Source organism: Epinephelus moara, chromosome 21 (assembly GCF_006386435.1).
Source record: "Epinephelus moara isolate mb chromosome 21, YSFRI_EMoa_1.0, whole genome shotgun sequence".
NCBI classification, from domain to species: Eukaryota; Metazoa; Chordata; class Actinopteri; order Perciformes; family Serranidae; genus Epinephelus; species Epinephelus moara.
In genome coordinates, this window is record NC_065526.1 from 41123489 (window position 1) to 41140863 (window position 17375).

Sequence of the window (17375 nt, forward strand, 5' to 3'; positions counted from 1 at the left end):
GTGCAGAAAGTGAGACAGGCTTAAACTGGTGAAAAGCAGCTGAGCTTGCTGTAGGAATTGAGGGGTCCTGGGCAGGCTGAGGGAGTTGGGGTCTAAGAGCCGAAATCTTATTGACAAAAAATTGCAAAAAGTCCTCACACAGAGAAGAAGACGGTTCAACAGAGACATCATCACAAGGGTTCACAAGTGAATCAAATACATTAAAAAGAACCTGAGGTTTGTGAGCGTTGTTGGAGACAAGTGAGGAAAAATATTCAGCTTTAGCAGCTTTAACAGCCTGCTGATAATTAAGAAGGCAAACACGTAGGAGATCCCGAGAAATCTGGAGATTATCCTTTTTCCACTTTCTCTCCGCTTGTCTACATGCGCGTCTGAGCGCACAAGTGGACTCATTTAGCCAAGGCTCAGCCCGTGGCTTAACGCGCATTAAAGTCATTGGTGCAATGGAGTCTAAGATCTCAGTACAGAGAGAATCAAACAACTTCATACAAACATCCACACTGAGGTCGCCAAAGTCATCCAGGGAATACGAGTCTTTCCAGGCGGCAGAGAACTGCAGAGGAGTCGAAGAATTAAGAACACGGAGACGGCGAACGGGCGCGGAGTCCGTGTTGGAGGGTGTAGGTAGTGAGATGGAAAATAGAACAGGTAGATGGTCGGATAAGAGTGTGTGGCAGATTTCAGTTATATGTACATTCAGTCCATATGACAGTACGAGATCCAGAATATGGCCTTTATCGTGCGTCGGCTCCGAAACAGACTGCATGAGATTAAGAGAGTCAATTAGATTCAAAAAGTCTCTGACCAGCGGTCTGGTCTCACAGCAGACATGCACATTAAAATCGCTGACAATTAAAACGTGGTCATACTCAAGAATAATACCCGACACAAAGTTTGCAAAGTCCTGTATAAAGTCTTTGTTAAATTTCGGTGGGCGATAGACCACAGCACAGAGAACAGTCATGGGGATTTTTACCTCAAAGAGTTGGAGCTCAAAGCTGGAGCCATTGACAGCTGGAGACTGCTGGATGTGAAAGGTGGATTTGAATATGGATGCCAGTCCTCCACCTTTGCCGGTGGTGCGAGGGGAGCTGAGGAAACTACATCCAGGGGGAAGGAGCTCCGAAAACGGAGCAAGATCACCTTCATGGAGCTAGGTTTCAGTTAAAAACATAAAATCCAGTTTGCGTGAGGCAAAAAAGTCATTCAGTAAAAAGGTCTTATTGGTGACAGATCTCACATTCAATAAAGCCAACTGGAGATCGGGGTCCGCCGAACAGCTGACGCTGTCAGAGCCGCTAGCGTCAGGGAGCACCGGCCAGATCCATCGGGCTCTAATCCTCCACGACTGCAGGGCAGGGGAAACATCTAGAAAATACCGATTAATGCCATAATCCGACACACGAACAGACCTTAGGTGAGCCTCCAGCCTGACCCGGAGGCCTCCTCGTTTACCCCGTCTTCTCCGGCGTCTCTGATGGGCAGGGTGGAGTGGAGGACGCCTCAGGAACGCAGGGATTTCTTTGAGGCGTGGAGAAAAGTTCACCAATGGATCATATTTGAGCTGATCGGAGAAGCCTCTAATCTCAAGTAGAGTCTGGCGATCATAGGTGAGGAGAGACGACACCTCTTGACAGAACAGGTAAATCACTAAACATACAGCAAACACAAAGTAGAACGACAGACGGCCAGCCGAGCACCCTGGCGCCATCTTGCCCCGGGACCCGGGAATAGCAAACCGGGGCTCGGTGCTCCGGTTGGATCCAAACGGAGAGCCGGGGCTAGCTGGGAAGCTAGCGGAGGCTAACTGGCTGTGCTTCCCTCCGGTCATGCTGCGGCTATTCAGGTTAAAGTGGGAAGAAGCAGCGGGTCTGTCGGGCAGCTGAGTGAATTGGAACCTGAGGAGGAAGCACTGGTTAGCCTCAGTTTCACTACAGGCAGATTCACTAGCTACAGGGGCAAGGAAATAAAACCTGAACAGCCAATCAGAGTGATCTCTCTCACCGACAAGCTCCACCGCTAATTCAACATGCTCAATCGGCCGAAAAGCCGACTGAGCATGTGAATCCGTCATGAGGAAGAGGGAGCTGAGCCGGAAGGCAAAGCTTTCAATTTACTGGTTCATCTATGTCCCAACCCTCACCTACGGTCATAAGCTCTAGGTAGTGACCGAAAGAATGAGGTCGCGGATACAAGCGGCTGAAATGAGATTCCTCTGTGGGGTGGCTGGGCTCAGCCTTAGAGATAGGGTGAGGAGCTTGGACATCCGAAGGGAGCTCGGAGTAGAGCCCCTGCTCCTTTGTGTGGAAAGAGGTCAGTTGAGGTGGTTCGGGCATCTGATTAGGATGCCTCCTTGGCGCCTCCCGCTGGAGGTGTTTCGGGCACGTCCCACTGGTGGGAGGCCCCGGAGAAGACCCAGAACACGCAGGAGGGATTACATATCTCATCTGGCCTGGGAATGCCTTAGGGTTCCCCAAGAGGAGCTGGAAAGTGTTTCTGAGGAGAGGGATGTCTGGGGTGCTTTGCTCTGCCTGCTGCCCCCACGACTCGGCCTCGGTTAAGCGGATGAAAATGGATGGATGGATGGCAATGGTCAATAGTGTTGAAACATTAAGGTTAGTAGCATTGATCATGATCACAACAGTCGGCCAGCTGCACCAGAAGACAAAAAAGAGTTATGGCAGGCTGTAGGCTGCTGAGGCTTCCAGAGGAGAAGAGGGACAAGTAGAGGATGCTCCTAAGGACCTCCCCACAGGTGATACATGTTATTGTGATATGACTTGTTGTGCTGTTAGCTTTGAGTGTTCCTGTACTGTAAATCCTATTGAGATGCAGGTGAATCTGTGTCCTACTTAATATGCTGTGTTGGTGTTAAGTGAGTGTGCCTGTGTTGTAAAAACTGTCTTGATGAGATACTGGGGAATTTCTTGCTACTTTTTGTGCTGTAAGCTTATGGTAATGTATATCCTGTATCCTATGTTTCGATGCAGGTAAACGTGTAGTGGAAAGAACAAAGGTCTGATTATTTGATGGAAAAATGCCAGGGATGTATTTTGTTCCCCTATATGCAACTAGCAGCGGTGGTGCTCGGCTGCTGTCTTAGCTTGTCTTAGCTCTTTAGAAACTACCGTTATATTATTTGGTGCTACAGACGCTTCATATCCAGGTCAATTCACACACTTGTGAGTAAAGCATATGAGGAGAGGGCTGCGTCTTATCTCGTCATAAACTAAAGTTTGAGCGACAGACGCTTCATATAATACCATAACAATATACTATTTATCGTGTTATACGGTGAAATGTTTCACCTTACGTTTTGACTTGTATTGTTTACATGACGGCATGTCATTTCTGTCTCTATGGTTGTGCGTTTACAATCCTCCTCTGCTCTCTGTATCGCGCACGGCGGAGTTCGGCCCCGATGCGCATGCGCATGCGCATACACACACACACACACACACACACACACACACACACACACAGGTGAGCACACAAAAGCACGGCTCGGGCCGCATTTTTCTGACCGACAGTTATAAACGGCACTGTGCACACAGGGTTTTCTTTCGTTTCTTTGTTCATTTCAACTGCTGCATCTGCCTAAGCACTCCCACCCTCCTCCATCTCTCTTTCCAGTAACTCGCCAGCACCGGCCGCTTGTTCTGGGTCAATTCACTGCGAGATTTCCAAGATTCACCCTTTTGGTTTCCATTTAGCCGAAAACTTTTTTTAAATTTATTTTTTTACTTAGTAACGGATGTGATATAAAATGTAGCAAAGTACAATACTTAAGTCAAAATTTACTTAAGTAAAAGTAAAATTACAGATTTCAAAAACTACTGAAAAAATTACAAATTACACAAAAAAATTACAGTAACATGAGTAAATATAATTAGTTACTTTACGCCTCTGCATGTAAGATATTCCACCTTGCCTTTTTCCTCCAAACACTGTTAAGCTAACATGAATGAAACTTAACACTGAACACCTCGATGGGCTTCTATCAAAATATGAAGCAAGCGTCTTTCCATTTTGTCTCAGATTGCTAAATTTTGCTACCCTCGAAATCCAGAGTTCTCGCGAGAGCACAATTTGAATTTGCTCAGTGAGTCACTCTGGCAATCAGTTTTTTTTTCATTTTCATTTATTTTTCCTTTTGACCCCTCCCCGGGGTATAAGGGACAAACAAAAATAACAATGACAAATCAGAGCAGGCGGCAACCAATGTACAACAAAATAAATAAAACACAATTAGTGTACATACGTACAAGTCAAAGCAAATCAAGAGAAACTATTCAGGATTTTCTTTAAAAGTTTTAACAAATTTGACAAAACCTTTACTTTTCGAGATGACATTAACTTTTGAAACTTGTAAATATTTGGATTTACTCTATAGAACTGTCCGACCAACTCTTTTCTCTCTTTGTTAAAAAAGGAACACACAAGTACATAATGATATATGTCTCCTCGATGATCAAACAAAGAGTACATTGCCGAGGGACATTTTCATGGTCATACCTGCGCTCAGAGATAGGTAACTTATGATTTCCACACCGAAACTTAGACAAACAAATCCTTTCGGCAGGTCTTAACATAATCAAATAAGGTTCAAAAGTGAAATCAGTTTTAAACAATTTATAACTATCACATAAAGGGTTATTTGTAATCTCTCATGCCATCTCTGTAGTTCCATGTCAGATAATCTACGTTCAATCATTAATTTTAAATACTTAGGGTTCATCCGTCCAGCGTCATGCCATAAGTACGATAGACCACAATCATCAAGAATATTTTTAACTTTGGAAATCCATTTACACTGAAAAATATTGTCATCATACAAAATCTTGTTGTATTATGACTAATTAAATGCACCCAGAAGTTAATCATTCTCATGTTTACCTTTAAATCTAGACTATTTTGACCAAACTCTCCATAAATAATACAATTTGCTGTGCATTATTAACATTAAGTAAACGTTTCAAAAAAGATCTGTGAAGCATTTCAGTTTGGTCAAGTTTAGACTTGATGTGTATATGTGTGTATATATATATATATATATATATATATATATATATATATATATATATATATAGGCATGGCCCTCCTCAACATAATGCAGAAACAGACTATAAAAGAGAAAAAGAGCTATCAATGCACAGAAGCAACACACAGTATCTCTCTACCAGCATTTCCCTCTCTCCTCTCCTCCACACACACATGCACACACCTCACCTCCTGATGTTTTCTTTATAGGTCAGTTACACAGGATATAGTTTTATACAGTCCATGGCAGCAACAGTCATGTTTACAACAAGAAAGTCACTATTTAAAACCCAATAATATCTCACTGGAATATAAATATTCCTCCTGACATCACAATACTGAGTGAAGAAAGTCATGTTATCTCAGCATGAAGACAAACATCAGTATCAGTCATTCATCCTGCTCTCTGGCCCTCCTCTACTGCGGACACTCACTGTCTGCAGGTCGGCTGCCTCAGGTACATCTTCAGATCAAGTGTTAGCCTACATACAGACAGCTTTCATTTTAGTTTGTCTTTAACACTTTGCTGTTAGCACCGTGAGCGCGATGTGCTTGTGTCGACCACGATCGTAAATCATAATAGTGGTGAATGAGAGAATCATATTTCAACAACAGAGCAGATTGAAATGTGGCTTTCTACATTCTGATAACATGTATTGATAAAGTACTGGCTTGGCTGGCAGGGGTTTTATTGCACTTACTCACAGTAACAAGCACAGCTGTCATCAACTAGAGTAAACTTTAAGTTATATTCCCTTCATCTGCACCGCGGCCTCTCTGCTGTTGTCTGACTTCACTCTGTTGTGTGAGGTCAGCCCTTACATCCAGAGAGCAGGAGAGAGGCTGCAGAATGATGATGAAACCGAAACTTTAAAAAGTAACGTCGATAATGGTGGAGCTTACTATTATTATGGTCTTGATTAAACTTGCCTTGGGTTGTTTAATACCGGGTCTCGCTACCAATCCCTGCCCGGGCGTTTGATGAAGTCTCCTGGTTGGCTGGTGATAGATTGGTGTCAAACTGTCATTATAGCCCATCCGGGCCGTTCATGCCAGGCTCCAATCAAATCCACCACTGGTGATGTACGCATCATCTCATTTGATGTTGCCCAATAAGAATCTAGAATGTCATCGCATTTTTTTCTCAATAGATACAGGTGTCAAAGCCGTGTTGACAGGAAAGAGGCAGAGGAGAAGACCGCAAAATCACCTGGGGCAGTGCGGGCGGGGCATGAAGGCCACTGTGGCCTAAGGGCAGATATTTTTTTCAAGGGCACAAGGCCATGGCCCTTGTGGCCCTCATGAAATTCATGCCATGGTGCACACTCAAGAGCACTCTAATGCACATTTTTTTGCAGACATATTTGTATAGAACAATTGGTTACTGTTTTCTTCATTTCTACAGTTATATAATATTATAGCATTTATATTACAATCATATTTTCACAATTTATAAGATTAAAAAAATATTTTTTTTATTATTTAACAAAAAGGATTATGGCCTTTTACAATAAACACTGCACTTACTCTTCAATTCATATCTGTTATGTTAATGGTAACCATGCAATCTAATAAGTGATTGATCACACCAGAAAATATCTCGGGTGGATTGGACGGGCAGGACAAAAAATTTTGAAGCAGTGTTCAGTTATTAGTATAATTGTCTAATTTCACCTCTCCTCTCTCCAGAGATTTCCCATTTCCTGATATGCACCTCCTCGAGTCCCCTCCATGCATCTTAGTCCCGCCCACCAGAGATGCTAGCGGAGGAGTCCAGGAAGACATGCAAGGAGATAGGAGTGAAGGCAACAGGCTTTTCAAAATATGAGACATCCTTGCTTCGGAGCGGTCATTTTAAAGTGATGTAAATTAAATATGCAAGGGGCGCAACGGCACCATCTGTCTATTTTATTACAGCCTACCACTGTAATTATGATCTCTGTCTGAGCGTATTAACTTAAATTCAGTTGACAATGTGGCATAATGTTACAAGAATGTAGGGATGTCATACGTTTTTGTTTTTTTTTAAAATTTGAAACGCATGCATGCACATACGCACACACAAATGCACACTGGGTGGGTGAAATAATAAATAGGCTCACTTGTTGCCATTTTAATTTGATCACAACAGAGGAACGTTAAATGTTTATTTATTAAAAACCAGCCAGTGTACTTTAGTGTAATATGTTACCATTTCATCACTACTTAGTAAGATTGAGTTCATTTAATACTGCAGTGATCACTGCCGAAAGACGCTGTGCGCATTTATGCACAGCAGAGGGTACATAATGTACATAGGCCAGTTTGAACAGGTGGGTTTTGAGATGGGACAGGGAAGTTATCAATGATGATGTGAGAGATGTGGCTGCTTTGGATTTTGGCCAGGGTTTTTTTTGGGAACTGATGAGCAGGGCCTCGGTTTTGCTTCCGTTGAGCTTCAGGAAGTTCCTGCTCATCCAACTCCTGATGTCCTCAAGGCAGGTAGTGAGTCGAGGTGGGACTGAAGTTAAGCTGCAACCACCTTCTCCAGGATTTTGGATATGGATGGGAGGTTTGAGATTGGTCTGTAGTGGTTAAGGTCAGCTGGGTCAGCACCGGGTTTTTGAGGGTGGGTGTAATTGTAGCCAGTGTAGGGGTGGAGGTACAGTTCCAGAGGTAAGGAGGAGCTGATTATTCAGCGATCATGGGGGACACGGATGGCAGGCAGGTTTTGAGGAGAGCAGTTGGGACGGGATCAAGCTGACAGGTGGTTGGTTTTGCTTTGTGGATGAGCTCAGAGTTGGATTCTTCTGAAGTTGGAGAGGGGGCTGATGAGTTGGCCTGTTGTAACCGACCAGGGTTTAAAGTTTGTATGTTTTTTTTTAGGTTTTTTATTGCCTTCTTGACGTTGTAATTGCACTCAAGTGAGAGTTCACCCTTTCATCCTCCTTGGATGACCAACAATTCTAGTTGTCTCTTCTGTGTGGTTGTGTGTGAGCAGGCTAACATTAGCGTAACGCTTATGTTACCTACCTGACTCACCTCCACCTGGCTTCGCAACCATATCTGCTGACATTGCTTGCAATGTGGACCAGCATGATTCTTATCTGGTCCGCACTAGCCTGGACTCCCCTGTTGCTTGTCCATCAACCCGTGTCTGGTTTCCTCCAGTACACTGCTGCTGAGCTCCTCCAGATCCGCCTCCACCTCTCTGAGCCTCCGCCGGCTATGCTGCATCTCCACCTGGACATTGCATTCCTGCCACGCCGGAGATAGAACCACTGTGGGTCCCGCCGGAATTTCCATCTCCACAACTCCAAGGCAATCAAATCCTTCTGGTCCACCACTCACTGGCCCCCAAGAATTGCCACCCGGTCTGTTGACCACAGCGCGTTAGCCAGCCTGGCTAGGTCAGCTAACGCTACTTTCAAACATGACACCTCCGCTGTCAACTTCGGTCTGCTCAACATCCGCTCACTCACAAGCAAGGGACATCTCATCCAGGATCTCCTCACTGACCGTAAGCTTGACTTTCTCTGTTTAACTGAAACCTGGCAACAATCTAATGACCTTTCACAACTCAATGACTCCTCCGGGGTTTGTTTTCATCTGTCAACCCCGTGGCTCCGGTTGCGGAGGAGGTCTCCCGATAATTCACTGCAAGAAGTGGAAAGTCCTGTCCGTTTCTGTCCCTGCCTTCAGCTCTATGGAATGCCTAGCCTGTAAACTGTCCAGTCCCACTCCCACCATCATTGCTACTGTTGACCATCCTCAAAAGCCTCACAATGAGTTTTTAAATTACTTATCTGCTCTCCTCACCCACTTATCCATTCTCTCACCAAATGTAATATTGCTGGGAGACTTCAACATACATGTAGACAATAGTATTCTACCTCTTACCAGAGACTTTTTATCCTGCTTTGACAGTTTTGGATTTCATCTGTTCATTGATTTTCCCACTCACACAAAAGGTCATACTCTGGATTTAATCTGCTGTTCTGGTCTCACCCCCTCCAACTGTACAGCTGATGAACTCCACATAACTGACCACTTCCTCCTCTCATTTAATGTTACTCTCTCTCCTACCAAGCCACCCGCCTCATTTCATTCCACAATATTAAGGACATTAACATGGATACCCTCTCTTCCTGCATTGAAAATATTCTGATCCCTGACCACTTATCCACCCCTGATGAACTGGCTACTCATTACAATAATGGTTTAAAAAACATTCTCAACAGTCAGTTACCTTCACTTGATCTGCCCCCTAGTTTATACCCCAACTCCGGTCCATCAAGCCAAATGTTGTCAACTAGAGCGACTCTATCGAAAATCTGGTCTCACTGTTCACAGAACTATACATACTGTAACTCACCTGTTACACTATAAGGACTCAATTGCGCAAACCAAATCAAATTACTACTCCGGCCCGATCTGCTCTGATGAAGGTAACACCAAGACTATGTTATCACTCCTCAACAAAATTCTCCAACCCCTGACTCTCTGCCCCCCCACCTGTACTCATCGGACACCTGTAACTCCCTAATGCACTTCTTCCCTGACAAAATTCACAAAATCCACCAGCACTTAAGTATTGGCTCTCTACCTCTCTTCTCCTCTGAACTTCTCCCCCACTGTCAGCCTTCTCCAGTTTCCAACTCCCTGACGCATCTGAAATCTCTGACCTCATCCGCAAATCCAAGCCTTCCACTTGTCAGCACTATCCCCTTCCTACAGCTCTGGTCAAATCCTGCCTCTCCTCTCTGCTCCCCTTCTTCTCCGTCGTCATCCATTCTTCACTTACCACTGGAATAGTTCCTACTCTCTTCAAAACTGCAGCCGTCACCCCAATATTGAAAAAAAACAAAAACAAACAAACAAACAAAAAAAACATCTCTAACCTACCCTTTATTTCCAAAATTCTTGAAAAGACGGTCGCAAATCAACTCCACTCTCACCTAACTCAATATAACCTCTACGAACAATTCCAGTCTGGTTTCCGCCCCTCCCACAGCACAGAAACTGCTCTCCTGAAAATCACCAACGATCTCCTCATGGCTACCGATTCCAGTTTACTCACTATTCTCATCCTCCTTGATCTGGAATGCGGCCTTTGACACTATTTCTCACACCATCCTCCTCAAGAGACTATCCTCCATCGGCATCTGTCACACACCCCTGGACTGCTGGACTGGTTTTACTCATATCTCTCCGGCTGCACTCAGTTCATTCAACTCAAGTTCTTCAGATCCCAGCCCTCCCCCGTTACTTCAGGTGTGCCCCAATGCTCTGTCCTGGGGCCTCTTCTCTTCATTATCTATCTCCTCCCACTTGGCAATATTTTCCGTAAATTCAACATCCATTTCCACTGCTTTGCGGATGACACCCAGCTCTACCTCTCCACTAAACCAAACTCCACCCTCCCCCCCTCCTCCCTTACCACCTGTCTTTCCGAAATTAAATCCTGGCTCACATCTAACTTCCTTAAACTCAACAGCAATAAAACAGAAATCCTCCTCGTGGGCAGAAATCTACACTATCTAAAGTTGACAGCTTCTCCCCCCAAATTGACAGTTCCTCTGTTTCTCTGCAACCTTTATCGTCTCCGCCCTTCCCTCAGCCCCCACACCACTTCTATCCTTGTCAATAGCCCTGTCGCCTCCCACATCAACTACTGCAATTCTCTCCTCTTTGCTCTCCCTCACAAGTCCCTCCATAAGCTTCAAATGGTCCAAAACTCTGCTGCTTGTATCATCACCAAAACCCCCTCATTCCACCACATCATCCCCGTCCTCCAGCAACTTCACTGGTTTCCAGTTAAATTCAGGATACAATTAAAAATTCTCTTTTACGGATTCAAGGTAGTGCTGCACGATTAATCTAATCGCAATCGCAATCGCAATCGCGATGTCAGGCTGTGCGATTACATAACCGCATAAAAGGCTGCGATTTGCAATTTAATGTAGGCCTAAATAAATGTTAACGTGTGTGCCTGTGAACGTGACTGCCTCTCCTGTAGTGTGTGGAGTTTGTTGACATCACGCCCACAAGCTATCCTGGTGCGTGCAGCTGGCGTGCAGCAGTGACCAGCACAGACACTGAAGAGCATGAGCACGACCAAGAACAGCCTGAGTTGGTGGTGAAAAATGCAACGTCTATTACATGGTGATACTTTGGATTCAGGTACGGCAACGTTGAACAGAAAGACGTGCTGTGTAAAAGTTTAAAAGTTAAAGTCGCCACGTCCCGCGGCAACACGACCAATCTATATCAACACTTGAGACAGCACAGCACAGGGAAAAGTAGGAAGAGTGCATGTGAGAGAAAGCCGAGCCGTGTAACGTTAAAGACAAAGAGACAACTGAAAGCCGTCAGAGCCTCATAAAACAACATCCAAGCACAGTTAAGGAAACATTTGTAAGTGTCACAGGGAAATCATGGACTCCATAACAAATGAAAAATTGAGCAATTTTGCTCGGTTTCGGCCCACTTGACATGCTGCTGTGTTCTGCTATGGCATGCTGGAATTAGTCATTTATGTGACAACGCCTGAACGCAACACAGGCTTGCTCCGCTGTGTGTACAGTTCCATGCTGCGCTGCTGTGTGAGCAGTGTGTTTGACTGTGCTCAGTCTGTTGATGGTCATTGGCACACTGTCTGTCCATAACAATAACTATGTCAGGTCAGTGCGCCCATAATATAATGTAGGGGAAACACTGAATCAAGAAAAAAGACTCATGATACCATTTATTTATTATATTGTATATCGTAATTATATTGTAATCTCAATCGCAAATAGCGATATTGTCCACCATAATCGCAATCGCACATTTTTATCAAATCGTGCAGCACTAATTCAAGACCATCCATAACCTTGCCCCCCCCCATATTTGTCCGATCTCCTCCACATCGCCACCTCCTCCCCTCCCTCCAATCCTCCTCTTCCATCCACCCCTCTGTGCCCTCCACCCGCCTCAGCACCATAGGGAGCACAGATTTCTGCTGCTCTGCTCCTCAACTCTGGAACTCACTCCCACCTGACATCCGCAACATTGCCTTCCTTCCACTGTTTAAATCCAGACTCAAAACTCACCTGTTCAAATTAGCATACTCTCTATGATTGCACTGTACATTTATTTCTTGTGGAGTTTTTTTGTTTTTGTTTTTTTAACATCCCATGCATTTTTTATTTTGTATCTACTCCTGATGCTACGACATATGACAACATATTTGATGTTCACTCTCTGCAGAAGCACCTCCACTTCTAAACAGAAGGATTTTTTGATGTTTAGATTCTGGTCTGGTTGGGGGCACATGATCCATGTAGACTGACTTTGCTGCAATAAGTGAAAGACTGCAGTAACTCCATTCAAATTATCAAGCATGTTTGGTGTCAGTTTTGCTATCAAGACTGAGGAGTTTTAGTGCCTTGCTTAGGGGCACTTCAGGTAGTTTGAAGCAGCAGTAAGGGGAGGGAGAGGCCTTTATTTACTCTCCCTGCAAACAAACCAGTGGCCTTACAGCAACAAGTGTCATCACATTCACATCTAAACCAGTGAGTTGAAGTACTAAAATAAAATTCTTACACTTCAAATGATTCTAATGTTGAACACACCAACAGAAAGCCTCTGTGATAGCGGTGCAACAACCTAACTGTGGCTTTATTGTAAACACACATCATTCAGATTTGTGAAATATAAACATTCTTTATTAATCATTTTTCATGCAACTGTCCAACAAGGCACAATAATTAGGCTTTAAATCTTTACTTACTCCAAACCTCTCAGTTAATATTGGATATGAAAAATAACGTACCTTTATTCAGTTGACACTCATATTCTATCAAATCCTGTGCACGCTTTTGTCAGACCAAAGAACATGCTGACACATGACCTGGGGCTAGTCGACAGACACAAAAACCCTGAAGACTATCATCAGCAAACAATGGCACAGCCTCCAGCTGGGACTGTCTCTGCACTGTTTGTCTATTGATGACATTACAAACAGATTCAGGTTTGTCTCTGGATAACAGTCAGAGTTTATGTCTAAATGCACAATAAACTCACGTCAAAGAAAAAGCTTGCAGTCAATTCTGATCTTAAGTGCATTGTCAGTGTTGATCAAGAGAGAAAAATAATCCTTGTGATAAGACGCCTTTCCTCAGGCTGTGAAAGTGCTGCATGCTATAATAACAGTGTGGTCGATAGTTGGTACAAAGTACAGTAGTGCTGAAGGAGAAGTATTTATTGTACGTGGCTGCAGTGCCCATGCAGTATTTTGCTTTACCTGTATTATCTTTATTTCCTATCATTTTAAATGTAAAGTTTCTCCATCCGGTGTGATTAGGTGGCTGTAATAACCATTCTGATAGGTAGAAGAGAAATGTAGAGTGATGCTGAATGTGTGCTACTGCAGTTTGTAGTGCAGACTGGAGTTAGTATGGCAGTCTACTTCCAATGACAATCCCAGGTAAGAGCCAAGGAGGGACTTCAGCTTCCACTGCAGAACACTGAAGAGGATGATGGAGGGACAGGATGAGGGCAGGCAAAAAATATAGAAAATATTCTAACTTTACAGCTGCAGGAAGTGCATTCAGCATTTTAATTCATCAATACACAATATCTCTGTCAAACTGATGGCAGTAGACACATCTAATACCATACTTTGTTCTGCCACTAATGTTGCTTGTGTGCTAGTTTCTCATACACCCTCTGAAGGATTTTGGTTCCTGTCTGGTCTTTCTGTCTGTCATATCTTTCTACTTCATGATTAACGATAAACACTTTAATGGTTATTTTCCCCACCCTCTGGTATTGTTAGAGGTTCTTAATCCTTTAGCTGGTTTTGCACTTAAAACAGAGCTTTCCAAATATACATAAGTGGCACACAAGATCAAATGCAATGTACATTTAGTAATTCTTTAAATTACTGTAATTTCACCATTGACCTGCCAACTGACTGCAGTAAGTGTGTTGCCTCATTTCTGGTGTTTCTGTGTTGGTCAATAGTAGTGTCTTTGTGTTGCTCCTGTGAGCTCAACCAAGTTCATGTTGTTATATTCTTTATTACTGCCACTTAATACCTGCTATACATTTCTTTAGACTTATACTGTTTCTGCTTAAGCACTCAAAGCTGTTCTTCTTAAGTGACTTTCTCGCTAATCCATTGGCTGTTTACACACTAATAGCTCTGTTAGTTAAGTCAGCTTAGCAGTTAGCGATGGTTTCTCTCTCTCCCTCTCACCCTCCTGCTCTCTCTTACTCGGCGTGTCAGATGTTGAATTGTTCCTCTGTCTCTGTCAGTGATAATGGTACATGTAATAAATGGAGTTTATTTACAGCATTAGAGGCAAGGCTTAGTGAATTGGAAGTGCAGCTCTGTACCATGGAAACTCACTCATTAGCTGCAGTACTTAGCCAGCCCCCTATACTCTGTGGACTGAAAGTATAGTTTCTGCATGCCGTCCCCCCACAATCCCCATGCAGCCAGGAGGCTGAGCAACTGTCTTGAGTGAGTTGTAGCACTAAGGCGAAGACCAGAATTCACTACTAACCTGTTCACGTTTCTAACAGTTTCTCCCCACTCAGCAACACACCCGCTAAGGCGCGAACTCTGGTAATTGGCAGCTCTGTTCTAAGAAACCTGAAATTAGCAACACCAGCAACCATAGTCAAATATATCTCTGGTGCCAGAGTAGGTGATACTGACTTAAATTCAAAACAGCTGGCTGAGGATAAACTTAGATACAGTATATTCATGTCAGCACTAATGACACCTGGTTACACCAATCAGAGGTAATTAAAATTAACAATGAGTCACTGTGTGCATGTGCAAAAAACAGTCAGACTTAATTTTCTCTGTCATCATTCAACTGCTGGCTATCAAGGTGGTGTCCAGCAAACTGCAAACAATGTGAGTTTCATAGATAATTGGTGGACTCTCTGGGGAAAACCTGGTCTAAACAGGAGAGAGCTTAGATGGAGCTACTCTCATCTCTAGGAACCTGACTGAGTTAATTAGTGGTTCATAACCATGACAACCAAGAGTTAAGACAAGGAAGCAGAGTTGCAGTCTTACACACTCCTCTGAGTTTCCACTAGAGCAGTTACCCACCCATAATGTTGTAAAAATGGTATTTGTCCCCTGACCACTTAAATTATTTATATCTTAAGTAAACAAAAGAGGAGTTGTACATAAAAAAAAAAACGGATAAAAATTAACACATCTTCTGTAAAAATAGAACCAAACAGGAGAATTAAATGTCTACTTTAAAACATCAGATTTCTGGCATCTAAAGCAATGTCGGTACAGTTTAATATCAGATTATCATATTGACTTACTTTGTCATCATGACATCTGGCTGTGTCATGATGAATATGTTAGTGTAAATGAATCCACTCCTTCAAGTCATAATAATACTCACATTCCTCAAGGCAGCGACCTAGGAGGGGGAGCTGCAGCCGTTTTTCACTCGATCCTATTAATCAACCCTAAAACCTAAACTAAATTATAATTCCTTTGAAAGCATTGTCCTTAGTCTTTCACATCCAACCTGGAAAACATCACAGCCACTTCTATTTGTCAAAGTGTGCTCCTGGCCCGTATTCTGAATTTTTATCAGAATTCTTTGGAGTTCTTATCAAGTTCAGTCCTTAAATCACTTATTATTTTGGCTGATGTTACTATCCATGTTAACATTGATACTGATGGCCTCAGTACTGTTTTTATCTCATTATTAGGCTCAAGGCTTCAGTCAGAGTGTACATATAGTGTACAGATTCACTGTTTTCACTCTCCATCTTGTGATGACATATGGCATCAAAATCGAAGACTTGAAAGTCTTTCCTGAGAGTCCCTCTTTATCAGATCATTATTTAAAAACTTTTGATTTTTTATTACTTGATTACGCGCCACTTGGTAAACGTTACTATGCTGGTTGTCTATCTGATAGTGTTGTAACTAAATTTAAGGAAATAATCCCATTGACAATATATTCAGTCATTTCCATTAGCCATGTAAACAGCTTGGTAGGAATATTGTCTTTTTCAGAATAAGGATGGAAACCATTATATTTTGTGCATGTAAATGCAGTCACTGTTGCAGCTACAGACTCTACTTACTTTATGTACCACAACTCCCTTGAAAGTAGCAGCGATATTGATACTGGAATAAATGTGAAAAAAATAAATAAATTTAACTGCATGAAGAGACTGCTGAAGACTTAGACATACAAGTAAGTGATGGTTGATAAAAGTTGATCATTAGAAATCAAATACTTCAAAACCATTAAAGCTGTTAAACTTTTAAGTAACCAAACCACAATTGGAAAATCAGCTACAAATGTCATACAAGAGTGGTTACATACTAGTAGTCCGTATCAATTAGAAAAAAGTCTACCGAGAAGGGTTTTGCTTGAAACTGCATGTTAATTCCCCTTCATCTCGACAATAAGACACCAAGTGGTGGTTCAGAGGTAGTACATCCTACCCTACAAATAGAAGCCTGGAAAAGGTCTTTGTCTTCAAAGACCTTAAACTGGATTGAGTGTATGTCTGTGTTTGCCATTTGTCTTTTGAGTAACCCTCAATGGAATAGCAGTTTTCCTACTGATTGGGATTATGGTGTCGTTAGGGGGATACTCTGTTGATTTCAACCTGTGTCACTGTGGCAGATTAATGCTCATGGCGTATCATTTCCTATTGCCAGGAGGTAAAAATTTGACACCTTGCAACGGCCACACTCTATGATGAAAACTCAAGCCTTTAACTACTCAGCTTGAGACATAGTCCTATAAACCAAGTAAGGTTATCATAATGCTATGGTAAGAGATCCTTACCTTAAGGCATGCGGGCAAACAAAAACTGACCTCATTTAACTCCCCATGACTCTGTTCTTACAGATTTTCTTGTGATAACAGCCATATTAGCTGTGTCTTGAGATGGAGAGATATCATGATTAATTCAAAATTATACACAAGGCATGCAACCAGTCAACTTTACCACTAATATCCTGTCTGCTGCTATCACTGACAGCTGTCTGCTCTGACTGCAGGCCAAAGTGCCTATCTCTCAGTCTCTCTCTCTGTCTCTCAGTCTCTCTCTCTGTCTCTCAGTCTCTCTCTCTCTATCTGTGTTGCTAGCTCAATCTCACACACGCACTGAGCTCGGCAGGGTGGGGACGAGGAAAAACGAAGAGTCTCCCTGCATGGTCTGCAGCATTTTTCAAGTTTGCAGACACATCTCTTGACCTCATATTTTCTAGAAGAAATTGCTGAGGTAAAGGTTCTGGGACAAAACTACCTTGTTATGTTTCCTAGCTCAGTTTTAAGTGGGTATACAGTAACCCTGCAGCTTTC

At 42.9% G+C, this 17375-nt stretch overlaps 1 protein-coding gene across 3 annotated transcripts in view; it reads right to left on the reverse strand.

Moving 5' to 3' along the window:
- LOC126408993 (epidermal retinol dehydrogenase 2-like) overlaps positions 1-17375 on the reverse strand; it is a 209093-nt gene that overhangs the window by 53296 nt on the left and 138422 nt on the right. The window contains exon 8 of one of the 3 annotated variants that reach the window (XM_050074847.1): positions 12784-13529. The exons of 1 other annotated variant lie outside the window; for it this stretch is intronic. In XM_050074847.1, the coding sequence (XP_049930804.1) occupies positions 13427-13529 (103 nt within the window). In that variant the 3' untranslated portion in view covers positions 12784-13426. Of the gene's footprint in view, positions 1-12783; positions 13530-17375 lie in introns of those variants that run through there. One more of the 3 variants, XM_050074846.1, reaches the window with a different exon arrangement.